This window comes from Lichenostomus cassidix, chromosome 14 (genome assembly GCF_008360975.1).
Source record: "Lichenostomus cassidix isolate B80296 chromosome 14, HeHo_3.0, whole genome shotgun sequence".
Classification (NCBI taxonomy): domain Eukaryota; kingdom Metazoa; phylum Chordata; class Aves; order Passeriformes; family Meliphagidae; genus Lichenostomus; species Lichenostomus cassidix.
This window is the reverse complement of record NC_139495.1, coordinates 11,580,646-11,607,120: the sequence shown is the minus strand read 5'-3', so window position 1 is coordinate 11,607,120 and position 26,475 is coordinate 11,580,646. Positions and strand designations below refer to the sequence as shown.

The 26,475-nt window shown below is 41.3% G+C and overlaps 1 protein-coding gene across 10 annotated transcripts in view; it reads left to right on the top strand.

The window, feature by feature from the left end:
* Positions 1–26,475, top strand: part of LOC146430868 (uncharacterized) — a 537,765-nt gene that overhangs the window by 179,721 nt on the left and 331,569 nt on the right. For 9 of the 10 annotated variants that reach the window (XR_014855166.1, XR_014855165.1, XR_014855168.1 and 6 more), the window contains one exon: positions 6,272–6,378. Coding sequence is in view for 4 of the 10 variants with exons in the window: in XM_085074905.1 (XP_084931031.1) it covers positions 6,272–6,378 (107 nt within the window). In the remaining 6 variants the exon portion in view is untranslated. Of the gene's footprint in view, positions 1–6,271; positions 6,379–22,870; positions 23,087–26,475 lie in introns of those variants that run through there. The other variant, XR_014855169.1, reaches the window with a different exon arrangement.

Below are 26,475 nucleotides of genomic sequence, written 5' to 3'. Positions count from 1 at the left end.
CCTGCCATTCCCTGCTCAAACAGGAGCTGGCTGTCTTTTCAGAGCACACCTATTACTGATTTGAATCAAAGCAATTTTTCTCCATTTCTGCATTTGCGTTTTTCATTGTTTCTTGTAATTGCTTTTCCATTATGCATACATTTATGAAGATACTTAAAGGATCAGTTTTTAAGCAAAGCTGTTGATTTCCAAAGACTTCACGCACAGTTTTTCTGTGTTGAATTTAAGTCACGAAACATAAATATATAAAGCAGCAGATATAGATACATCATGTTTGTAGGCAATTCTCTACATTTTCACTTTTGTCAGACCATGCTTCCTCATAGCAGGGCTCTCTCTGTGTTACCAAGTCTCTGTGGAAATCTGAAGAGATAATTAGACAGTGGAACATAACAGCAATCCACTTTATTTTTTTACTTTACAGCTTTAAAAGCACCTAAAACAGAAAAATATGTAGGAAGCCAATTAAAATAAGTGTTTCCCCCCTTCTTTTTGTTAGGTAGCCGGTTCAGAGAACACAGCAGCTTTGTGCTCTTATTTATTTATTTTGAGTGTAATCTGAGGAAATGAACCGTGAAACACAATTAATGAAATAGCTGTGCTGAATCACATAAACTGGTGTCTGCACAGCTGCCACTCATGTCACAAATGCATCTCTCTGCTAATGTCCACCCGGAGAGCCATTAGCCAGCCGCTTCTGAGGAGAGCCTCCTGTGCTCCCATTTCGGGCTGTAATGGAGCAGGGAGCTGCCTGAGTGGCCTTGCCATGCTTTCCCCTGCAAATATCATGTGAAAGAGAAATGGCTGTTACAGCAGCACTGTGCTGAGCTGGGGAGGCTGCTGTGGCCTTGGGATTTTAGCTTCTATGTTTTCATGTATCTCAAATCTTGTAGTTTTTAGTGTATCACTCTGGACTCCATACAGGGTGCTAAGCTGCTGTTCTCTCATTTTTATACAAAACAATTCCTCACTAAGCTAGAAACTCAGGGATATCTTACTGTCTCAGAGCCCCAAGATATGAAAAAAAACAGTGAATTGGGGGAGCAAACTTAGAGTAATTGACTTCATTACCTGAGGCTGTAATTGGAGGATTAACCCCAGATATGCAAATGGACAAAACTTATAAAGTATGAAAAACTTGTGACTCACTATCCATTTTGGGTGTAGCCCCTGGGTGGGCTGTGATTGCCCTAAATGCACCTGAAGACCCTTCAATAAACATAACTGCTTTTTATTCCCTCAGCCTTGTCTATCCTCTGTTTTAGGTAAACCCATCTAGGCATCAGCTGGAACAGAGCAGAGCCTGGGTAGAAAATATGCACAGCAGTGTCAGTGGCTCAAGCTGAGGTGTAAAATGACTGCCTGCAGTTTCTTGATATCCAACAACTCTCCTAACACTAAAGCTTTTTGCTTCTGTGTCCATCCTTAGGTTATTTTTATTTCATTTAATGGATGTGTATTCCAGGCCAGCAAGAGAGCGACAGGGAGGGAAAGGCAGATGTGCTGTGGGGGCTGACCAGGTCATCTTCACTGGAGTGGCACAGAGCCAAAAGCCTCCAGAGCCTCAGGATCCAAAATCCTTCAGCTTGCTGAGGAATTAAGGAGTGGGAGAGGTTGAAGGACACCTCTCCTCTCAGCGTTTGCCAAGCTGAACACTCAGAGCTGTGTTGCTGTGTCACCCCTGATAGCGGTTTTATCAAGCTGAATCTAGTCCTGCTCAGGAGGATATTAATAAATTATCTGGTAATGAAAAATGTGAGGGGAACCACACTCTTACATCAAGGCCTGATGATTCCTTTGATAGATGCAGTGGCAAGATTTTCCTGACAAGGCAGAAATGAAAAACATGACACGTGCACCTCTACGGGTGACCCCGGAGGAAAACGCATGTTGCTGAATGATACAAAAATAGCAGAGGAAAACAGAGGCTTGGAGGGGCTCAGTGTCAGCAGCCAGACAGATGGGCTGTGCTGAGCTGCTGATCACTGAGTGTGGTGCAGAGAGAGAGCAGGGCAAGAAACCTGGCACAGGCAGCTTGGAAGAAGCATCAAGTGTTCAGAATTTTAACAGTAAAGAGGGAAAGTTGCAGGGAAATAAAAAAGCAAGGATAAATAACCAGTGAGCTAATTGGGGAATGAACACAGAGTGTCATGAATAAAACTGCCTGCTTCTTTTGCCGGTATTTTAGAAGCAATCCCAAAAGTAATGAAGGTGATTGAAGATGTCCCTGTATCTGTTTAAGATTTGCTAAGGTGGGTGAGAGATTAGATCACTTTTGGAAGTACAAATTGCTAAAATAAGGATGATCAGAGCACAGGTGTTAGATATAAAACTGTAAAGAAGTTGGATGGTATTGGGGTGTGAGGCTTGATGGATCTGAGGGTTTTAGCTAGTGTTTAATTCTGCTACAGCTCCTGTGAAAATGTGCACAAGCCACTTTTATATTTTTCTTCCATATACTCCAGGTGTTGTTGATGCTGTGTGACTGATTCTCAGAATGTTCCAGTGTAAATTGGAAAGAGCACTAACACTTTGGAAATGGATAACAGAACTTACCTTGATGGCAAACTGATGGAAAATAGTGGCAAAGTGGGGCAAATTTTTCTGTAATAATTCTTCTAAATATTTGTACTCGAGATCCATTTTCACATGTCTATTTACAAACATCTACACAGTCTAAAAGGAGAGAATTTGGATGTCCACCTGTCCTAATCCCTGTGGATTTGGCAGGTCTGTTTGGAACTTTCATTTAAAAAAAAAAAAAAAAAAGGTAGTTTGTAAGCTCTGGTTCTGAGGAAATGCTCACCTTTCCAGAGCAGTGACTCCTCAAGGCCGCAAACAGACAAATCAATTGAAGGTGGACAGTGAAAGGTGAAGGTGCTGCTGTGATCTTTAAGTGCATGTGTGGATTAGAAGAGATTTATAAAGTGTTTTTGGAAGGTAAGGGCTTGGTGAGCATGTGTGTGTGTGGGGAGGTGTTTGGGGTTTCTTTTCATTCCGTACTGCTGTAACTACAGGGCAATCTCTTGCCAGATGTCAGGGAGGTCTAGCATCTGATTTTGAAGTGGAGCATAATAGATGATCTACCAGGGAGTTCAGCAAACATCACATATAGCTTTAAACTGTCATTACAGAAAAAAATCCAGGAAGGTGACATTTGGTGACATACTGGGTGACATTTGAAATGACAGCACTTGCTTTAAGATGTAGCATTCCCTCCTGCTGTGAATCAAGGGAGTCTGCACTGTGGCTATGACTTGTTTTATTGATGACCCTAATTTCTGCCAAATGTAGCCAAAGAGACTGCACAGAGCAGTGTCTGCAGCATCCAGGGAGAATTGGTGCAGGAGGAGAGGGCAGCCCGAGAGCATTTGCTATGCACAGCATGCTCGGAATGACTTGGCTCTGAAAAGGAGTTATAGCCTCTCCTCTCCTCCTCCTAAAGAGTTCGGTGAGGGGAGAATGAAGAGCTGCAAAAAACAGCCCAAAATACCCCATTGGAGGAGTGTATGTGCTTTGCTAGAATAGATTTGACATAGAATTCCTGGGATTGCAAAGTTTGGTGAGCAATTAAAAGAGCAGTTCAGCACTTGGGTGTCACCAACCCCTGCTGCTCTGGGGAGTCATAGTGAGTGCTCACCTTCTAACATGGAAATGAGCTAAATCCTTGCTTCTGAGGGCTCTCAGAACTAGGGGAAAACCTGGCTAATTAGCAACTACCTGGGTTCTTGTTGATTGCTTCCTTCCTTGTTGTACTCCTGGTGAGCCAGAGTTCCTTCTGATTGCTCCTCACTTCTGCCCACCAGGGCTGGGAGGACTCCTTGCAGAGCTGTGATCACTGGAATGGGAGTTTGGGTATGTGCTTGGACTGGAATCTATTGAAAATCCTTGTAAATGGGAAAATCTTGTCGAGTTTGGGGTCTGTTTTGGTGTTCCCAGTTGTACTGTTCGAATTACATGGAAAACCAGCTGGTTTCAGACACCTTTTAGACCTACTTACCAATTTTGTCTGAGGAATTTCATTTCCTTGAGCTTTCCATGTGTAAGTTTAAAGAAAACTCTAATGTAGAACTTGCAGAAAATCGTCAACAACTGGGATGTATTATTCCCATTATATATTGTATCATTACTCAAGCCAGTACAGGAAACAATTTTATGAATCAGAATTAGACTTCTGGGAAGATATTCTGCGTCATTTGTTATCAATATTATTTTAGATGCCATTAACTGGCAATAAAATTTGGATGCAAGCAATTTTAATTGTTGAATGTTATATTAGCATATAATGCTCTCATCATATTTTTTTTTTTCGGGTGTTAAAATGAAACCACTGTACTTTAACAATTTTGTTATATTGAAGAAGTGTTTGATTTGCAGTCTCTGAGGTAGAGGAAGGGACATGAAGAAGTGGTTAGAGGTAACACTGTACCCCTGTGAGCAGCAAATTACATACCTGAACTTTGTTTTTAAAATCCCTATTAGTAAAAAACATCCTGTAGGATTTAAACCTGTGTAGGTGAAACAAATATTTTATTTTTCTTTCTTTCTTCTTGCAACCTGCTCTAGAGTCTATTTAATGACTGAACGAAATCCTGAAGCTCCTGCTCACTAATATGAATGGGTTAAAGATATATCTGTGCAGCAAGACAGCTGTAGGGCTGAGAAATGGCACAAAAGCCTCATATTGGTTCTCTCCACAGGGAATGAATTTTAACTTCATGAGTTCAACTCTCCAAGAACTTGTCTCCATGAGGAATACAAGAAACACCTTAACAGATTAGCCAGTAGTCTATCTAATTTAGTGTCCCATTTCTAAAGGCTTAGAGAAGAAAAAATAATTCTGGTTTATGAAACAAGTGGAGAAAGAGTAGATATTGGTTGTGGGGGAAGGGAGGAGCAGTGTAGCTGCTGATCCCACTGGTGAGGGAATTTGGATGGAAAGGACCAAACCTACATTCCCAACACTGCTGTTTGGATAACAAAACTAGCTTGGATAGGGTCTGCCTCACCTTCCCTCTTTTACCTCCCTGATTCTACATCAGGAAGATTTTTATGAGGAGAAAACACAAACAAACCTTACATAAAAAACTTTGAGCTTTCAATAAATTTCTTCCTCACAAGCAAAATTCTGGTAGCTGTAATTAAGACTTCCAATAGCCTTTTTCTAAGTTTTTTTTTTTTTTTTTCCCTATAAATGAATTTATGTAGTGTCTTTCAAAGTTTTCTTTGGTGTTTCCATCTTTCCCATGGAGACCATAGAGAGCCTTGCTGGTGGTAACATGAAGAAAATTTTCATGGATTTTCTGTAGCTTTTGGCCTTAATAACATGGTGTGTTAATGAATAACAGAGGTTGTAACAGCTTAGAGATCACCACTGAATCCAATCAGTGATATTCATGAAGTGGCTGAAAGCTGATTTTCTTTAGTCCATTGGTAACTGGAGGACTTTCCTATCAAATATTTGTTGGTTTTCCTCCTCCTGAAATGTAGTCCTTCTTTTCTTCACAAGCCTTGGCTTCTAATTGTTGTAGCTGCAATCAACTAGTAAGAGTAGGCACTGTACTTTTTGATTGTCTCTGAAGATCCATCATGGGCAGTGTGAGAAGGGAAATAATAAAGCCAATTCTCCTGAGAATCTGGGCTCATTATCACACATGACTGCTGGGTTTGCCATGCTTGTTTTCCAGTTTTTCTGATATTTCAGCTAAGGAGATAGGAGTGAAGCCTAATTTCTAATCGAGTGATGCATCAACAGCTTTCTCTTCTTTTTTTTTATATGAAAATGTTTATCAGGTGTCCTCAATTACAGAGGCATTAACCAACTCACCATTTTACCTGGGTGTAATCCTGTTGCTATTTATTTATTTTTAATTGTGACCAGCAGGACGTGATAGAGAGGAGGTTTATTAAACCTGCAGATGTTACCAGCTCAGAGGAACCTGAATGCTGGGTGGCAGGAGGTTGAGCCTGATAAGTGGATAAATGGTTTTGTTATAGATATGTAGAGTTGTTCTAGATACATGAATTTGGTAAACTGAGACAAGAGGAAAGTCCTGGGCTTCCACAGGAATAATCAAGAGCCTAAACTTGGGACAGAAAGCAGCTGTCTAGGTGGAAGTTCAGTGGGAAAGGATCTTGGGCTGGTGCTCTGAGAGGTTTTGCTTGGTGGCAGCAACATCAGGAGTTTCAGCCCTCCAGCTGACCTCCTGCTCCCTTGCAGCAGTGGATCTGCTTCAAAACCACCCTGATGTGTTTCTCAATTCATTTGCAGCTGGATCAGCAGCTCAGCTGACAGATGTTGAAGCACTGGAGCCATCAGGAGGGACACATCCCTGCCAGTCACTGGGATTACACCTTTGGACAGAAACATCACCCTGGGTGAGTTTACAATAGTGGTGATGCTGCAGGTTTTCTCCATGCTGGTGGCAGACGGAAATTCTAACTATGGAAATGAAAACTTAGCTCAAATGTTAGGAAAAGCTTTTCCTTGGCCGTGGAATGGAGCAGGATGGCTGGGGAGGCTGCAGAGAGCCTGTCTGAGGGTCTTTAAAAGGCTCAGATTGACACCTATCTGCTGGGAAACACCATGAAGGATTTTTCTGCCTGCCAGCAGGGAAACAGATTTAGGTGATCTCTGGGGGTCACTGCCAGCCCTCTGACTCATATCCCTTAGTTATTTGTGGTGCAAAATGAGTAAAATTAAAGGTTTTTCTGAAGGTACAAGGATTGAATTTTGCAGAAATCACACTTTTATTGTTCATTGCTTCAGTGAAGGCAACTGGTTTAGCCTTCTTGGGTTTGATCAGCGTGGGGGAAAGGGAGGGAGGGAGAACATTAATCACATCAAATTTCTCTCTCAGCATTTTGACAATAAGATGGCATTTAGGAAGAACTTGGGTCATACAATATATATCTGTCTGTCATTAAAAGAACCACTTTCCAAGCAGTTTTATTAATCATAGAGCTTACTACAAAAAAGTGTCAGTGTGATCCCACCTACAGCATTAATCGAACAAAGATATTAGTGATGGTTATCTTTATCTTGGTATGTCCCACTAGAAGATGCCAGTTTTGAATGAACATCTCTGTCTATTTCAATAGAAACTGCAGGACTGCTTTTTAGGTTTTTCTTTTTCTTTTTACAACTGTGGAGCTGTTTTGTACAGGATTGTTTAGCAGTTCCTTTTAATGTCTGGGTTGGCTGGTGAATAACGATGGAGAAAAGAATGGAGAAATTTGCAGTTTGACTACTGAGTCTCCAGAAGATTTGATACACACCCAATCTGTATTCTCATTTAATTATCACAATAATTTATGATAAAAGTCATTAATTGAAAATGTTAATCCTTACTGAGAAGACTTCTCAATCTTTGAAGCTGAGTGGTTTCATTTTGAGACCATGATGATGTTTTCCTGATGTCTTTGCTCTGCATCTTCATTTCTGAAAGCTTAGCAGTGACACTAAAATTGCCTCTCCTTTTTGTGTTTTCATTTGAATAAAGAACCGAGGGAGCTACAGGGTAGGAGTGAGGGTTCTTGAAGTGTGCATGCTGCTGTATTTTCCTTCTTTATATTGGCCACAGATGTCCCTTCCTCAACTTTTGAAATCAGAAATTCAGCCCAACACACCTTCCTCACAAGCCTACAGCACCAGGATCTGTAGGGCTTGCTAGCAGTCCTGCTCTTAGCAGGAACAGTTTGCTTGAATAACTGTTTGGGTTCCATGGAGACTGATGCCTGGCTGGAATACAGAGGGCAAATGATGCTGCAAAAGGTCCTGCAGGACTGTTTATTCCCTTTTCAGACAGAATTGATAATTACTGTTCCTGGTGCTATAGCATATCACTCCTTTTAATTTGTCCAATAAACCATGATTTGCTTTTAATTTTTTTCCCCATTCTTTTTGCTAATGAATGAACAAATATATTTTCTCTAGGTCACAGTGGTATTAATTCATGTCATCTTGTCTGTGCACCTCCTAAAACCAGTTGAAGTGATGATATTCAGCACAGATCAGGCTCAGATATTTTAAGCAGTTTCTGATAGAATTTGGGGGGTGAACAAACTCCATCAGGAGGAGATTATTGGTATGAAAATCCAGAGAGGCTGCTGTGTCCTGCATAATAGTCACAGCAGCTCCTTGCAAAGGCAATAGGATGTAGCTGATGGCAAATAGATCCTTCAATCTATGAATTTTAAAATGCAATATGAAGCACAAAACAATATATATTCAGGAAAACTGCAATTTATCTGCACTCTCTTGTCTTAACTCATGCAAGGACAGCAGTATTACCTCACATAAAGAGGAAAGTTTGGTTTAGTATTTTCTGCCCTGACATCTCAGGCCAAGAGGAAAGTGTTCATTAATGACAGTAGTCCATGTAAATTCATTGTGTTCACTTAATAAATAAGGTGAGGAAACATGTCTATATGCTTATCACAGTTCTATAAATGTAAGATTGCAGTAAAAGTGTGTGCTTTGACGATATACTGAATTAAGTTAGACTTTAGCACGTAGGGCTCTGCTTTACTGAAGTGGATCTTTTGAGAATACTGGTAGAAAGAGACTGTAAAGATTTCTCAAGGACAGGATAGAATTAAAGGTTGCCAAGATTTGGGCAATGTGTACCTTGCTGGCTGACAGTGGAGGTACTGGGATAGAGAATTGGTCTTATTTTCTTTTGGAGATATTTCACCTCGTATGCAAATCAGAACATCAGGTAACTGTAATTCAGTATTTGCAGCATTCATCTAGAACACAGCAAACTGTTCAAAGTAGTGCTGGACCTGGAGCCTGCATGTTCCAGACAACAACTTAGCATCTTTCTTTGAAAAAAAATAATTATCTGAGGGAACTGTTTTCTTTTTTTCCTAGTGATGGTAGGAAAAGCTAAACACCCATTTTTGCTGTGTTAATCAAGTAGGAGCTTTCTTTTCTGATAAGCCCTACTAAATATAAAAGCAAAGATAAATGATAACTAATCAGGCTCTTCTAATATTCTCTGCTAGCAACAGACATATATTCTATTGAAGCAAGTAACAAAATGAGTATCTCTGCTTTTGGGAATGGATTCTCACCCCAGGAAGCTCAGAGGTGAAGATGTGCCTGGTGTGCCTCTGACAAAAACAGCATTTTCAGTAACTTTTTGTACTAGTCAAGAAAATATGAGCTTTTTTGTGTGTCTGAGAGAGAGAGAGAGCTGGTGGGGAGCCAGGCAGGGCACTGGAGGAGCAGAGCAGCACCGCAGGGCTGGGAGTGCTGCACCCATGGTGCAGCCAGAGCGAGGGAGGAGGATTTGTTTGTTTAGGCACAGGCTTCGAATTTACCTCTGCCACTTTGGTTTAAAGAAAATAAACTGTGCTTCTGCCCACAACTACATAATTACATTGTACTCTAATATCTCTCGACTTCAAAATGACAGCTAAAGCAGATTAAAGCTGTTTACAGCCTATGGGAAGTAGTATGGTGGCTGCTGGCAATATTTCTTTCTCGCTCAGTAACCAAAGTCCGGTCATAAATCTATATTCTTCTTCAAGGAGGAAGGCTGTGATTAAAGGATTCCTCCTACAGCTGTGGCTTGGTGATAAGAGCTTTATGTTCAGACCCTCCTAAGCGACAAAAAGAAAAAAAAAATCATTTTTCATTAAGTTAGCTACTCTAATTTGGATGGGAGGGGGAGAAGCAGACAAGTAGTTTGGTCAATGACTTGCTGTAGATTTGGTGGAGAGCATTGTATGCAGTATTCCTGAGCAGCAGCTGGGATTTGAGAGATAGACTGCAGCCCTTGCAGCACCTCATCTGTGCCCTGCACAGCGATAGTTTGCTCTGCAAGGCGGATAGTGTGAATTTAAAGAAGTTTCTTTTTTGAATCCTTGTTAGCTGTGCTAGCTCTGTGCTCCAAAAGCAGGCTTACCCACCTGGAAAACTGCAGGCAGGAGCTCAGGACTTTTCCTGCAAACCAAACATCCACATAGAAGGAAAAGAAACCCAAAAACTCAGAACTGCTGCTGCGCTTTGTCATCCAGTCGAAGCCTTCACGGTGACCCAAGGAGAGACTCTTGGGGAGCCAACTGAGAGGACTCTGAACAAAGATTTGAAATGCACAATGCTGCCAGACATCGTTCTACCAGACAGGACTTAAAATGAATGCTTTTGTTAGAACTTTGCCACTAGAAAAATAACAGGAGTGAAGCGAAAGCAGCGCAGCAAAAGGCAGCAACCCAGAACGCAGCAATTCTGATGCACATTTTGCAGGGTTTGAATGTTTCTGATGACAGAGCACAGCTTGATTATAGTAGGGAGGCTAATTAAATTATACACCAAAATAATTGTGGGAATAATATGATGCCTGGTAGAAGAAAGAGGAGCAAACTCTAATCCCTCTGCAACTCAAGACATGAGTTATCTCACTGTGGCATATGCCCCCAGTAATGCTCTTTAACTCAGCAGTGACAAAGGCTGCAGTCACAGATCCAGTGGCATGTTTTTGTATTTTCTTAATTTTTAAATTAGAATATATTTATATTAGAATCTTTTGCTGGTACTAAGTTTCCAGTGCTTAATTTGCATAATGGTGCTGCACGAAATGGGATGAGGGTTAATCAAAGGATTTTATCACTCTTTTTAATTATATTCATTATGCTGGAATAAGATGTAAATTTTAATTTCACCTTGTTAGCTAACGTTTTTCACCAAAAGTTTGGATTTGCAAATCATCTGGCATTTTTAATAGGAGCAGATGCTAGTGATTTTGAAGAACCTAAATGCCTCAAGTACGGTAGACATTATTAATTTGATTGATATGCAATTTAATATAACTTAGTAATTATTAATGCCATTTAGCGCCGGCGTGGATATTCAGGAAGGTAGCCTATAAGCAAGAAGAGCAGTGCAAGAAAAGAGGTTGTTTTCCCCCACAGATCTGCTTCTGAATAGATGCTCTTTTTAAACTCACTACAGCAAACACTCTTCCCTCCTCCCCATCAGATTTTTAGTCACAGCTATCACCTGGAAGGTTATTTTCCAGAGGCATGCAGTTATCTCACCTTGGGAGAGGCAAGCAGTAAACCCACTCTTAGCCCAGAGACATTTACCAACACTGTTTTATATGTTATGTTTCTAGCTCTCCCAATCCAGGGAAGCCAGCTGAAAAACATACCTGCTAATGGAAAAGGACTATTAAAGCACTGCTGTGCACTCACCTTGCACTAAGCCAGCTGCACCGAGCCGGGCCATAAATCACACTTAAATGATTACATTCCTCCAGAAGCACTGCCCAAAGAGTAAACTTCCAGCCGGCAGCAAGGCTGTGCCAGCAGCAGGAGAAGTCCATTCATTTGCAGAATGCCTCAGGTGTGTACCCTGGGCTCACGTGAAACAAAGGGAAAAGGAGATCCTTTTGGACCTGCTCAACTTGGTCAATTCCTTCTGGGATGGGGAAGAGGTCACTGTGTTGCAGAGGATTCCTGAAACAAGGGTGGGCTGGCATTGCAGGGCCTGAAGGGAGCAGTGGTGGCAATTAGAATGGCCTGAGTCTCCCTTCAATTTTAGGGGATCAAACGTTTGTGTGGCAAACAACCCACCCCAGCAGGGTGATCTGTGGCAGCTGCAAAGATAAGGAGAATGGCAGTGATTTAGCCATGGCTTTACACCCCAGTAAAGCAGTGCAGCTTGGGCTGTGCTGTGAAGAAATTAGAGGGATGGTGGGCAATGTGTGCCTGGAGGATGTGCTGTGGCAATAGGGAATGTGAAATGGGAACTGGCAGAGGGTGCTGCTGGAATCTCTGAGAAGCTTCAGCTAACTGGCAGAGGGTGCTGCTGGAATCTCTGAGAAGCTTCAGCTCTATTGAGTGAAGCTGCAGGAGTGCAGGAGGGGAAGTCACCCTATTCACATTTTCTACCACAGGACAGTTGCTGATACCAGGAAATCTACAACCATTAACAGATGAAGCAGCTCGCTAAACGAAACCTCTGTTTTTAATTCAGGAACACATTTCTTCATAATCTTTGCAAATTGTAAATAAGTGCTTAATAGCTGTCTGCTCAATGCTTTGATGGAATTGATCTGAATCCACACTGGGCTTGATCCAGACACCAGCAGATATTTTCTCTGCTTTTTCATCCTTCAGCCAAATTCAGGAGGATAGTCCCCTGACAGCTCCTCAGAAGTTCATTTTTTGTCTAGAAACCTGAGCTGGTTTCTCCCTGCTCCCCTGGGAGCAGGGTAGGAGGAAAGGCTTGCTGATCCTTTGGGATTTGCAGGAGCACAGAGTCTGAGGCTGCAGGGGGAAATCAGGGCTCTCCACTGTCCTGCTCCCAAAAATACCTGAGAAAGCACAGCCTGTGTACCCTGAGCATACATGGGAGGAATAAAAGGATTTCAGTGTGGAATGAGAAAGTTTAGTGGAGGTATGTGAAGCTTTTGGGTTCAAGGAACCAAATGCTCCTAGCAAGCCTAAAGGAAACCATCCAGTGTGAGAGTCCCAGGGCACTGAACACCCAGAGCAAATCCTGCTGCACCTCAGACTCTCTTTTCCCACTGCTTAGCACCCCCACTTTTAGCTCTCCTTTGCAAACAGCACAATTGCCTTTGCTGTGGCTTTTTTTTAGTGGGCTGTTGTCCCTGTCACACCCAAGCAATGATTGGTCCACTGACCTGGCAATGTCAAAAAATGGGGGAAATAATGGAATTGTTTAATAGATGCTGAAGCCAAAACCCAAATGTAGAATGGATAGGTGAAATTTTGGGTTTTAGTATGAACAGGTACTTTTTTGCATTATGCTTCAATAAAGCATTTAAAGATAGTCATGAATAATAAGTAAGTAATTTTATGCTGAATGACTGCAAAGCATAGAAATGTTCCCTCTCTCTCTCTTTTAAGTGTAAAAATTTCTTTCTCTAAAGGCCATATATTCCTTTCATTCCTGAGATGCAGCTTCTATTGATGCCAGTTTATGGTCCTGAAACTTTGGCTGAAGATTAAGAAGGAAGGCATAAGAAAGACCTTTATGGGTTTTTGTCTTCTAACAATTTGAATCAAATACCTTCCCAAGAAAATGTGTTTTACATGTATTTTAAATTCCTTCTTTCACAGTAATGTCTCTTTTTCTAAGAAACTTGCATTTTGAAAATGTTGTGACATAGTACATTAATTGAATATACAGCCTCAGAAACTGGGAGCACCTTTTCAATTGCAGTGAATGCAGCTGAGCAGGCTGGAGGCTCAATGCATAATTTCCAACAGAAAGAGGGGAAAAAAACCCAACATTTCTCATTAAAAGCAAGATCAGTAACACAAGAAAGCAGCAGTATCACTATCTTTTATCCATTAAATGAACTCCTGTCATTGCAATTCCAAGAGTTTGTGAAAGAGAAATCTCAACCTGACAGGCTATTCCAGTTCACAGTGAAGTTCTTGATGTCCCCTAATTATAGACCTGCTTCATACAGTAATTATTTTGGAGCACAACTCTGACATCAAGATAGTCACATGAAAACACAAACCTTCATGAAATAATTATGTATCCATGTGCCTCTTTCTGGATATTTCTTATTGGTTTTCATTTTGAGACACCTCTGCAGTAATTTTTTTTTTCAGCTGACCGCAGTTTCTGTCCCTGTCTGAGATTACTCTTGCCATGCAGGGATGCAGGAGCAGAACACACACCTCTGTTGCATTTCCAGAGCTCCTCAGTCTCCTTGGGTTGGACACAGAGCTCCCTCACAAGGACACTTTTTAGGACAGTCAGTAAGGTTTGATGCTTTTCTCTTCCAATTTCCCACAAGAAGCTGAAGTTGTGCTGACAGGTCCCTGCTGCCTGGCAGGATGGTCCCATTCCTGTCCTCCTGGCTGGCACTGCCACTGTCCCCCTTGTGTTGGCTCTCCCCTCCTGCCCCTCTGTGACCTCAGGGATAACCCAGGATCAAAAGCATCTAGCCCCATTAGCAATGGGGTATTCCACTGATTTGGCAGGAGGAATCTGCTCTCTGCTGCTGCCCAGGGCTGGTGGCCTGCAGAGGATCCAGCAGAGCATGCAGAGGGGATGGGAAGAGGGACAAGGCACCAGTGACACTCTGTGAGGCTGGCAAGCAAAATTCTGAACTGTGCTTCCTCAGAGGACAAGGCAAGACAAATGACATCTCAGCAAGATAGTTATATTTTAAGCAGAGTTATCTAAATGAAAAATAACCTCCAGCCTGCAAGAGCTTGGTAAGAAGAGCTTCAATTTTCGGGATGAGGCTGGCAATGAATGAGCTGTTTAGAACCTTATTGACAGCATTTGCATAGGCACGGTGCTTGTGAGATTGCAGTTTGTCACTTGCTGTGCACACGTCGTTTTTTCTTTTAGATCTGTGACAAAGTAAAATTATGAAGTGATAAGTTTCCAAAGCTTGTATTAATGATGGGTTGTGCGAATTCATCTTTGTACAGGAGGGCTTCCTTAAACATTGGGAATGCAGAAAACTGAAAACCATTTTTGTAGGTTCTTTCTTCCAGTTTCATCGCTGAGTTAAGTTTAGTTAACTTTGTTTAGTTTAACTTAGTTAAGTTAAACTGCCCAAAGCTCTCTAATACACTAGAGTAAGATTTTCCTGCATGAAATGTCATTATTATACATGGTGCAGCCCCCATTTTCCCACTTAAACGGAAGGTATTTGATTCCTTTACCCTGGCATTGCTCAGCTGCTAGAAAAAACCACAGAAACTTCACTTTTTTATTGTTTCGTGCACTGCCTGAACACTATTTCTTTTCACCTTGTTTTTTTGCAGTGAAGCAGCATCACCATCAGCAGTTTTTAGCAGATGTATCAGAGTACTTTTATTGGGAAAGCTTAAGAAATTAGGGAAGAAAAGGAAAATAACTACGAGAAAATAAATCTGAGTTTGTCTCATCGTAATCAATTTTGTTGGGAAAAGGCCACGTGGTTGTTTTGCACTCTCAGTCTAAAATGTGAAGGTGTGGGATGATGAACTCCAGTCAAAAGCTGCTGTTGGCACCAGTGTGGATGTTTGGCACAAGGTCACTGGGACATCCTTTGTGCTGGTGGCTCTCACCTGAGTCCTATGCTTGTGAAATGCTTATGATCACAACAGGACAGATGTTGTACTGCACAACTAAAAATTATTATTACTTCATTTTTCTGGAATCTGTGGCTGTGTTAGTTCAAATTTTCTAATCCTCAGCAAAACAAACTTTTGCCCTGTTAGTGAAATAACTTCTGGGTTCAGGCATGGCAGGGCTTGTGCAATTGGAGCAGCCAGTCCTCCTCAGATTGGCTTCACTTGGCATGACAGCCTGTGCCAAAGGCTGGATGGCTTTTTCAACATCTCTTGAAATTATTTGAACTAAAAATATAATTTCTAGCATTTAACAATATAAAATCATAACCTAATTATTTATAATTCATTTTTATATTTATGATACTATATTAATAATGAAGAACTCATTTAGTATTAATATGGATGTTCTAAGTAGTATTTCGCCTGTAATTTATTGTTCACTAATGTATCATTATTAGAAAGTATTTCCCTCTAATGTTTTAGTGTTGCTATAAAACTGAGGATAGGGATGAAGTTGAGATAAGAATTTACCTTTGCAGGTAGCTAAAGACAGAGTGAAGGTTATTTTCACAGACTGATTTTGCAATTTGAAAGGGGATAAGCGAAGAGCAAAATCTAATACGTCTCACATGTGCCTGACACTCCTGGTAGAGACACAAAGTGAGCAAACCCTATACTGACCCCAGACTGAATCAGCACTGTGGAAGATAGAAATAGAATTTTAAATTCAATAACTTTCGTTGACATTAGGAGCTATTGTATATCAACTGTAATGCAAATTTAATTGCGACACTATTTTCTTTCCTTAGATGTTTAACCTAATATAATCTCATATTTTCAGCAAGTGATTTGGCTAATTTATCTCACATCAACGTCCTCTTCCTTTCAATGGCATCCACTTTGTCACCTTTGTGAGGGACTGAAAGGAAGTCTTTATTTATTTTTCAGTTCTGTGTGTTCTGTTGTCTTCATTTATTTTTCAGTTCTGTGACATTCTTTGTATGTTCCAGCAGACTGTAATAGTCCTATGTTTTAGAAGCTTAACTGAAATGCAGAAATGAGTATTACTTTTTCCTGTATTCAACTTGTTGTTCTGATATTGCTGCAGTTTTCCAAGCCAAATCCCCTACTGCTAAGCCCTGGGTGAGTGGCTGTGTGAGAGCAAGTTAAATCCCTCCACCTTTAATGGTATTATTTCAGACAGGTTTTAAACCTTTCCAGCTATTTGTAGTGCTCTTTTCACAGAGAGAGGAATCACGATGATTTCCTGTCATGAGAACAATGTTGCTGTCCCAGGCATCTCAGCCTCTGAGGGTCAGAGAGAGCTGTGAGCAGTGCTGCTGCAGAGCCCAGGGTGTTTGACAGGAGCTGGGAAAGTGCTCAGGAAGCTCTGAGCACAAAGAACTACACCCAGGGCAGCTGTGGGAGCCAAAGGCAGCCTCAGGTGCTCCCCAAGGGGACAGGTGCTGGGAAATCTGCAGGGTCAGTGTGTGATCAGTGTGTGATCTCAGAGTGCTGCAAATCCATGGCTGATATCCCTAGGAATGGTTCATGCTGTCTGTTTAAAGAGCTCCAGGAGGGCTGTGTGTGTCACACTGAGGGCTGCAGTTTGTCCTGCCGGGTCAGATCCTCTCCCAGGGCTGTTCTGCACCCTGCCATGGATGGGTGTGCAGTTTGACATTCCCTGCTGGCCACCAGGGCTCTCCTGTCCCTCCCACAGCAGGACCTTGACACAGTGGATATTCAGGAAGGACCATGCTGATGGAAGAACCCTCAGGCTGCTGTTGGACCCCAGTGGCTCTCTGGAACTTATCCCTGCTGTTGACCCTCCAGGTTACCTGGAGCTAACAGCCAAGCTGCACTCAACAATATGAATTTTAAGGGATTTGCCAAGCTGTAAGCATGCATTTGTGAGCAAGCTGCAGGGATGGGATAGAGGAAGACCCAGGATCTCCCAATCCATTCCCAGAAGAGCAGAGTTTCGTGTCTCACTATAAATGGCTTATCAAAGGCCTACGTATCATTTATATCTGCGTGGAGTTTAGTATGAATGGTTTGTTAGACACTTACACTTTGTCAACAACCTCTACAAATGCATTTACTTTAAGTGTTGAACATTTCATTATAAATGGCTTGCAGAACATATCTATAACCTTGATAACTCCATTCACTTTGTTAGTAATGGCTCCTTGAACACTTAAAGCATAACAATAGCCAAAATGCATATAAATATTTCATTGCAAATCTATTGTTACTTATTTATAACATGCTCACCAAAAGCATTACAGGGTATTTATTAAACATTTATAGATTATTTTTGCTACAACAAGTATGTGATATAAATGTATAATTCATCTCACAGCAAATCATTGCAGGGCATCCCTTAAAAATAAAATTGTACCAAGAGGATTTGGGGTCTGTAGAATTTGAAGAGATTAATTTTAACTGTGTGCGATTGAGACCCACCTTTGGGTTTATTTCTGTTCAATTCAATGAAAGAGGAAATTAGTAAGCAGAAAAACAATGCTCAGTAACTAAAGACAGAGGGAGGGAATGGTTGCCCTGAGTCCCCTGGTCACTTGCCATGCTCTGTCCTTAAGATCTGCCAGTGACTGCACACCAAATTTGTGAAACTGCAAAAGCTGCTTTTCCCACAGTTATTCTGCTGGTTTGGATGGCATTTTTTCTGGAACAAAGAATTTGGAATGAAGGCTGCTCTCTGCAGCCATAATTTTAATTTTATCTGAATTATTTTTCTGCCAGTTTCCAGTACCCCAACCTCATTGACTTCTTCATAGAGTGGGCAAAGTGCACAAAGTCATTGTGTTCACGTATGGGTGCATGAATTCTGGCAGAGCAAATAAATTTGGATATGTGGGGTTTTTTCCAATGATTTATCTGATGCCTACAGTCTACAGACAGCAGTCGGGACAGTTTTTAAATTGCTCCTATTTTACAGAGAGGCCAATCTAGGATTTTGATTCAGAGGGCATTTGTACAATGGTTCAATAATGCATCTGAATAGTTCTTTTTCCCTGTGTATGCATATGAATAGTTCTTTTTCCCTTTTTCCCTTGCTTGAATATTCAAGGAAGTGCAAGAACCCATCTCAGGTTGGTGACAAGATGCTATCAACATATATCTGCCTGTTCTCTGACACAGCTTCCTTTAGCACTTTGCTATTCAATAACTGTAAATAGATGGGGTAATTTAAACTCTTACCTAGCTTTTAGGAGAGCTGGGTTCCCCCAAAACAAGCACATCATTTTACTGAAATGACCATGGATATATGAAAGGCACAAGGTTTAAAACCTGTTAAATTTTTCCTTGTTGTTTTCCTTTTAATGCATCTATCCATCTATTCTCAAGTAACAGTCCTTCATTAATAATGCCTTTATGTTACAGGTTATTTCACTTCTTTTGTTCTAAATTATCACCTCTTTAATTAATTTTCCTCTAATATAAAGGGAGGATAGAGTTGAGTGTTTCTGCAGATGGGGGCGTGTAAGGAAGGAACAAGGATAATATCTCAAACTCATTTTCTCCTGGTCTCATGGTGTTTGCAGCACATTTGATTTGTTGCTACTATAGCTGGGTACACCACCACTTGATTTCTTTAGGGGAAGATGTTAAAGTACTAAATGATGTGGTAGAAGTATCTGCTTTTTTTTGGGACCCACAGTCAGTGCAAGGACAGGCCAAGGTCACTTCTGGGGGAAAAGTCACTTCTCCAGATCCTTCTTCACTGACTCACATCTGCACCCAGGGGATCCTGGGAAGGCACTTCTGTCACCCTACTTTATTATTTCGAGGCTGTTTCAGTTTGGAGGGGATATTTGTTTCAAAATTCTATTTGTTTCAAAATTCTTCTCACATACTGTTTTCTTAAGCGTGTAACAGAAGCGGCACTTTGTAAGAAATCTTTAATTTGGCTTTCGCTACTTCAAGCGTCTGTATTTTGGCCGTGAGGTTCAATAGGAATCTAACAACACAGCCTGGCACAATTTATTGCAAAAATCTATTGGTACAATGACCACTTTTAATAGGTGTTGTTTCTTCAAAAATCAGTGAATGCTGTTAGATTTCTTTTTTTTCTTTTTTTTTCCTTTTTTTTTTTTTGGCATTTTCAAATGCTCATTAGTGTCTTCCTCAGGGGTCTAAGACGGTCATTATTAAAAAATGAGGGCTCAAGAGAAAAAGGCTCTGCTGCCAGGAGCCAACAAGTGACAGAGGTTCAGCAGTTGCTAGGCGAGTCACTCATTGAGGTGCTGCATGGATAAATTAGCTTTCAAAGTCTTAAGCTGAACATGTAAAGAACACAGATGTCATGTGGCATATTCTCCAGAGGTTAAATTTAGGTTCCACTGCCAATTTTAAAAGGAAGGAAATGTCAGCTAGCGCAGAGCTGAGGTTGAGGGTTTGTTGCTTGTGCAAATTCCACTGACATTGACATTAACTGACTCTGGAAGATAAACTATGGATCTGCTCTAGCTGTCCATGATTTCATCTGTATTGCTTGTTAGTTCTCCAGTTTGTTCCAGCACAATACCAATTTGCTCCAGTTGACTTGACAAGCTTTTGTTTTGTGTTTCTTATTTCTCTGGAGATAATTTATAATCCCAGCTGCATCCCTGGTGTGATTGCACAAACAGACAGGTATTTGTGCTGTCTGCCAGCATTGGGAAATTACATAATATTGAAGCTGCAAGTATACAAACCTAGATTTTAGCAATGTGAGATTTAGGGAGGAGTGTCTGTAATACAACAAAAGTGTTTAACCTCAGAATAGTTGTGGATATTTTATTTTTAAAGAGAAAATTTTTCAAAATTAACACAGAGATGAAATTGAAAAAAAAAATCCCTTTTTTCACTTAAAATTTTGTTTTGTTTTACCCAAACATAAGGTATCTATGGGTTTTCTTTAGATAGAAGGTTCTTTGGAAACTCCTTTGCAGACTGTACAGAGATATTTTCCTGTAAAGGTGAGAAGCAAACCTCTCAGTGCTGTTTTGAACTTGCTTGAACCTGCTGCTTGATCCTCCCTCTGTGTTCTGGGCTCTGTCCAGCTCCCACCTCAGTCAGTCACAGGGAGATGTCACATTTCCTTAATTAGGACCTGGACTCTGCCCTGCCACCCCCACCAATTGCTGTTCTAATTGAAAGCATCCCAAGAGCTGCTTCCATCAGTGGTGCTCATTTGTGTGGTGTTCTCAGGAACAAATCATTCTAGTTGTTTAATTAAAGCAATATTGAAATAAAACCCCTCTAGGAGTGGCTGGGGGCAGCTTGTGCAGGCGTGCAGTGTGACATGGGGTGAGAGGCTTGCTGTGCTCCCTGTGGCACTGCCACCAAGCCAGCCTGTGCTCTGTGCAGATGTGTGAATATTTTCTGTATTTCCCGTGGGGTTTAACTCTTTTGCTCTGGATTTCATGGAGTCTTAAGAGATCTGGAACAGTAAAATCCCACATTCCCCACATCCAGGCTAGTGCTTATAATAAATACAATAACAATACAATAATAATAATATCTATAACATATATATAATATAACAATAAATACAATTACAATAAAGCACAAAGTGAGGAGGCACAGGTCATGTTCAAATGCACCACTCTTATACTGCAGTATCCAGATGCAGCTGCCTCTTCCCCTCACTCTGAACCCCACCAAAAGCAATTTGAATGTTGCTTTTCATCCTCGTAGGTAATCACAGACCCAAGGCTGCAACCCAGCAAGCAGCAAGGGAGGAAAACCTATTCCAGACTCCACAGAGGTCACCTTTTTGATAAAAGCACAAAACAGCTAATTAAATTTATGTAATAATTGTACCTAGCCAATTACCTATTTCCTACCTGTACTGTGGTTTTAATGAGCTGAGCTAATGAACTATAATGTAATTAATACCTGGGGAGGGAGGGGGAGGAATAAAAGAAATGGTAGTTTTCATATATATGCCAGCCTTTTTTGTAATGGTTGGGGGGGGGAAAAAGTTTGAAATTGTTGAAAGGAAAACATTTAGTGAGGAAGAGAGGTTTCAGACTTGAGTCCTGCTGAGACCCTGCCTGGAAGTCCGCACTTGAAAAAAATCTCTGTTGTTACAGAAATACTTTAAAAAATATTCATGAATGTTTTTCTGAGACCATCTTATAAAATCTGTGAAGGAGAAGGATAATTTAAATGAAGCTGCAGATCTCAGGTGTCCTTGAGGAGCACCTTTTCCTCAGGAGTGCCTTGCAAAAGCCTGATCCACGTTTCTGGTGTGTCACAAAGGCTGCTTGGTGTTGCTCTGACTTTGCCATTGGGTTTGTGGCATATTTGGCCACATCCTGGCTGCCCATGGGATCAGCAGGGGGTTCTGGGCAGACACAGAGCTGTTCCAGGGCTCTGGCTTTTGTGTCCAGTGGGGGACAATGACACAGGTTACTGAACCTGCTGATGGAGCCTTTGTGTGGAAGCTGCTCTGGTAAAGTACTAAAAGGCATAGGGAGAAAGTAAAGTAAAACTGAGCCTCCTGCTGTGAAAATTCAGGATTGTTTTCTCTGAATTAAGTTATGCTGAAGCTATTAGGGAGACAGTGCAATAGATTCATTAACTGTACCATTCCAGAGCTGCTGGGAAGTAATTCACATTTCAACTTTAGTATCTTAAAATCCAGCGCTGGTTTTAATTATTAATAGGCTTCATGCTATTATCATTTGCTTGCACATATACATTAATCATTACGTGGTTTTGCTAATGTTTTTGTTTTGCTCAAAAATAAATAAATAAACTGTGACAAGACACTCAGAGTCCTCAAGAGAATATGTTCCCCTCTGATGGGCAAGTAACATCTGCGGGCATTTCGCTGGCTTAACAGCGTGTCTGTCAGAAACTTGGTGATTCAGAAAATTTACTAGCACTCACCTAATGATTAATTAGCCTTCTCTGTAAGGAATGGGGTCTCTTCATTATGCACATTGTCACCAGCAGTTTCATCTGTTTGCTGTAACACATATGCTGGAGACTTAACAAGTGGGATTCCAGTAGTCAAGGAATGAGTTGAGATTGTTTTAGTGAGCAGAACTGGTGCTTGCCTCTAAATATTCAAGGAAATCTTCAAGGATTTTAAGCAACACAGGTCCTTGTGGTATTCTAGAAAAATTGTTTTGTGTGAATAAAAGTACTGCAGAACACTGTTTTTAACTGAATTTAGTTGGCTGGAAACGCACTATATTAGATTAAAGTCAGAGATAGGAGTTAGTTTAACAGAAATAATAATTCATCTGTTTGTAACATGGACTATCTGCAAATGTTTTTTAAAGACAATCTCATTTGTAAGGCACGTTAAGCGTTCCACTTGGCAAACCCTGGCCACAGTCTTCTGTTTCATAAGGGCTTCAGCTGTGAGTTTGGGGTCTTTAATGTGCTGTAGGAAAAGGTCAAACTGACACTTCAGGATTTAAACCAAAATAATTTATCATCTGCACACAGATAAAGCAAAGATTTGTTCATGGGGGTGAATACACCCAAATCTGGTGTGTTTATGGTGAAAAATCTATCCTGTGTTAACTCTGACCTCAGTCTGAGCTTTGTAACTCACAGCTCACTCACAGCACCTGTGTGTCTGCAGCTCCCTTAGCATTCATTGCTCACACCTGTGAGTTCTCAGCACAGCTGCTCCACCTGAGCTAGGCAGGACAGATATCATGGTGGCTGTGAATTGGCAAGAGAATTGCCCAGGAGCTTCACTGAAGGCAGCAGCTGAGTGCCCTTAGGTCGTGGCAGGCTGTGGTTGCATCTCTGGGGGCTGTCCTACCTTCCATCCCACCTTCCATCCCACCCCAGCAGCTCCACCTGGGCTGCCATCTCCTCTGAGGAGCAGCACCGAGTTGCCAGGAGTTCTGAGTCTCTGTGAAACACTGCACTCTAGTAGATGATGACTGGCCATCTCAACCTCTCCTTTTCCTCTCACCTTGGCGGGAGTGGAAGTGAACTCCCATTTACAGGTGGCACCAGCTGCAGGAGGAAGAAAGATGTGTTTGAGGTAGGTTTGGGTTTTTTTGTTGTTGTCACTATTAGATGATGCAGGAAAAATTTCTCTTGCTCTGCTGACAAGCTGAAAGGTTTTTCATACACCTTGTGTCTGTGTATAGATGATTCCCCAGCCACATTTGCTGCTGATGACAATGTTTTGGTCACTTGTAGCTGTCTCTCATTCTGTTTTGTGATTCTTCCAATGATATTAACCAGGCAAGACAAGGACATGGTTTAGTCCCTGTGTCTGTCAGGGTCTCAGAGTCACAGCTGGCTGAGTGACCTGCTGGGTGCTCCTGTAAGGTAGCAGACAACTCAGTGCTGAGGGAAGATCTGAACAAAAAGACAAAAGTTACTCTACCTGGGCTCTTTGCTTATCCCCATAAATATCCCAATTTCCTCTGAAAAGCAGGAAAAGAACCACACAACCTCTGTAAGAACTTCCCTAGAGCTAGCTAAACTGGCCATGGAGTTGACCTCCTTGATGGAGACCAAGGAGGGGACTTTGGCCATCCCTTCTCTGCAGGGCTGCTGGTGGCGCTGCAGCTCTGCCTCACCCACCCTCGCTGTACTGGAGGTTTCATCCTGGAAGAGGATCCAGATTGTAGGGGAAGCTGAAGTGGTTCAAGAATAGATGCATAGAAGCTGTGTTTCAGTTTTTGAGATTAAAGTTCTTATTTTACTCCTTGGGTTTTTTTTCCCTCAAAGATTAAGATAAAATCATTCTCTGATATAAAATTAATATCTTCAAGAATTTCCGTGGCACATAAATTTTAGTCTTGGAATGGATTTGTTTGCAGGAGAAATCTGTGGTGTTGGTTGTGGGGTTTCTTCTGGTTTTTTTTTTTTTCTCCCTTGCCATATATCCAATAAAGAACCAGAAAAATTCCATGTGACTTGCATATCTAATTAAAACTATTCAGCACAGCTTGAATTTACAATTTTGATTTCTTGCAGTAATCTGCTTGTGAACAATCTAGAGGCGAGGAGTTATTCATAGAAACTGTTGAGTAAATAATTTTCAGATAATGAAAACATTCAAAAAAGTCAAGATAGTTAATTAGTGAGCAGAAGAAATTAAATTAATTGAATGAATAATTCATAATGAATTATTTGCCCAGGTCTATTTTACATAGTGGGGAAGGTCTGAAGAAGAGCCAGTGTTTGAATTACCTCCAAACAGAAAACCACATCTCTATTTCTGCTGTGTTGAGGTTATTTATTGATGTGTAAAAACAAGCTGGGTGAGCCAGTCTATTTAATCATCTTACTCTTTTTGCTCTGTAACGTGAGTCATGCTGGATTTGAGACTGTAGATGCTTTGCTTGCAAATGTGCATTAGGGAATATGTGTTACAGAGCTCTTTGTTTTGGTGGGTTTTTTTAATAAATTTAAATAGTGTGAGAGAAGCATGATTAGAGCTGAAAATGCGCTGTAAAAGCTATAAATTAAGTATATGCTACTGTAGCAATGGTTGCAGTTGACATATGTCACAGCCTTGGCAAAGTAGTCCTGGATAATTTCATTTTTCTGCTGAACAGAACTGTGTCCAAAAGATGCTTTGGTGGAGCTGAATTTGTTTGCTTACAGTTGGAGAAGGGGAGAGGGGTTTGCTGCTGCTTTCTTCTCTCTCTCTTTGTTTTTGTTTGTTTTTTTTTTTTAGGGGTTCCTTACTCTGCTGCTTCTCCTTTGGCAAGGAGAGAGGGAATTTTTAATGGCAATTAAATAGTGAAATATTGTAAGCCTCAATCAGTGTTAAAGAGCTCGATGTAGTTCTGCCCTGAGACCCAGTGGGCAATGAGTGATCAGAGTCACCTGTGTGTCCTTTTGCCCTTGTTTTCCTCCCACAAGGCTATGGAGAAGCACAAAATCTCTTATAATAGAGTGGTTTGGGTTGGGAGGGACCTTAAAGACCATCTCATTTTAACCTCTCTGCCATGGCAGGGACACCTTCCACCATCCCAGGTTGCTCCAAGCCCTGTCCAACCTGGTCTTGGACACTTCCAGGGATCCAGGGGCAGCCACAGCTTCTCTGGGAGTGTAAGCAGAGTAAAAACCCCTGTGCCAGGTCCTCCCCACACTCACAGGGAACAAATTCTTTCTGACATTTGATCTAAATCTACCCTTTCAGTTTAAAGCCATTCCCCCATCACTACATGGGCAGTCCCTGTCCAGCTCTCCTGGAGTGCCTTAAGGCACTGGCAGGAGCTCTGAGGTCTCTCTGGAGCTTCTCTGCTCCAGGTGAACAGCCTCAGCTCTCCCAGCCTGGCTCCAGAGCAGAATTGAGGTGGAATTGCACTGTGCAGTGATGATTCTCCTGCTCTGAAGTGAGTGTGATGCAAGAACATCCCGAGGAAGTTCATACTTTTGTTATCATCTGTGTGGAGGAACAGGCATCGATTAAGTGATCTGTTGGCTCACTTTATCTCCAGTAGGAGTGGAAACGACTGAGGGTTTTTTGATTGAAACTATGGCTGTGCAGGTAGAGATAAGATAATTACAGAGCTGAGTAATACTATCCAGCACCACCCAGTATTGTCAGATAGTCCTGTGTTATTCAGTTTTCTCTGTAAACTGAGCAATGCTAAATTACAGTTGTAAATCCCCAGTATGCATAGATATTGATAATATATGCACAGACATAAGGAAAGGAAAATTGCAAATGTAGTCAACTATATAAAAAACATTCTTTTCTTGGGTACTTGAAAATGTTGGAGGGATTTGAAGAGCCCTGGAAACACCACCCTGTGTTATAACAGATGGGCACTTCCAAAAATGACTTTCTGTTTGGGTTCAGGATAATTAAAGGTAGTTCCCATTTTACCCAGAGTGAGTCACTCGAGCCCCAGCATGGACAGATGTTATGCTAGAATTTCATCTGCCATTTTTCTGCTTTGCTCTACTTCCTGGGAATCTGATTAATCCAATGTTGGGCTTCTGCTTACAGACACTACTGGGCTAAATTTTGTGTTTACTTTTGCAATATTAGTAAATTTGGCTTTGACTGTCAAGTGCTGACAAGTTCCAACTGAGGTAAAGGAACTGAAGTGCAGAGTCAGAAAATCTAGGCCACTAATGGCTAAAATCAAGCCACAAAATGGATCCTTACTTACATTTTATTTCCACATTCTTCCAAAGGCAGTTCTTTACCACCAACATACTCAAACTCTTGAGACCCTTTCTAAGGCTTCCCCAGGGCAGGAATCAGGGTTTTGTTATCCATTTAGTTCAGTTCATCTCCATATTGGCAGGTACAGAGCACAAACTGATTGGATAAGAAATACACACTCTAACTGCAGCTGGTTGCAAGGGATGTGGCAAGAATGAAAAATCTAATTGTAACTGGTTGTGGTTGGGAGCCAAAGCAGGCTAGGATTTAAAAGAAGAGGTTGTTGTGCA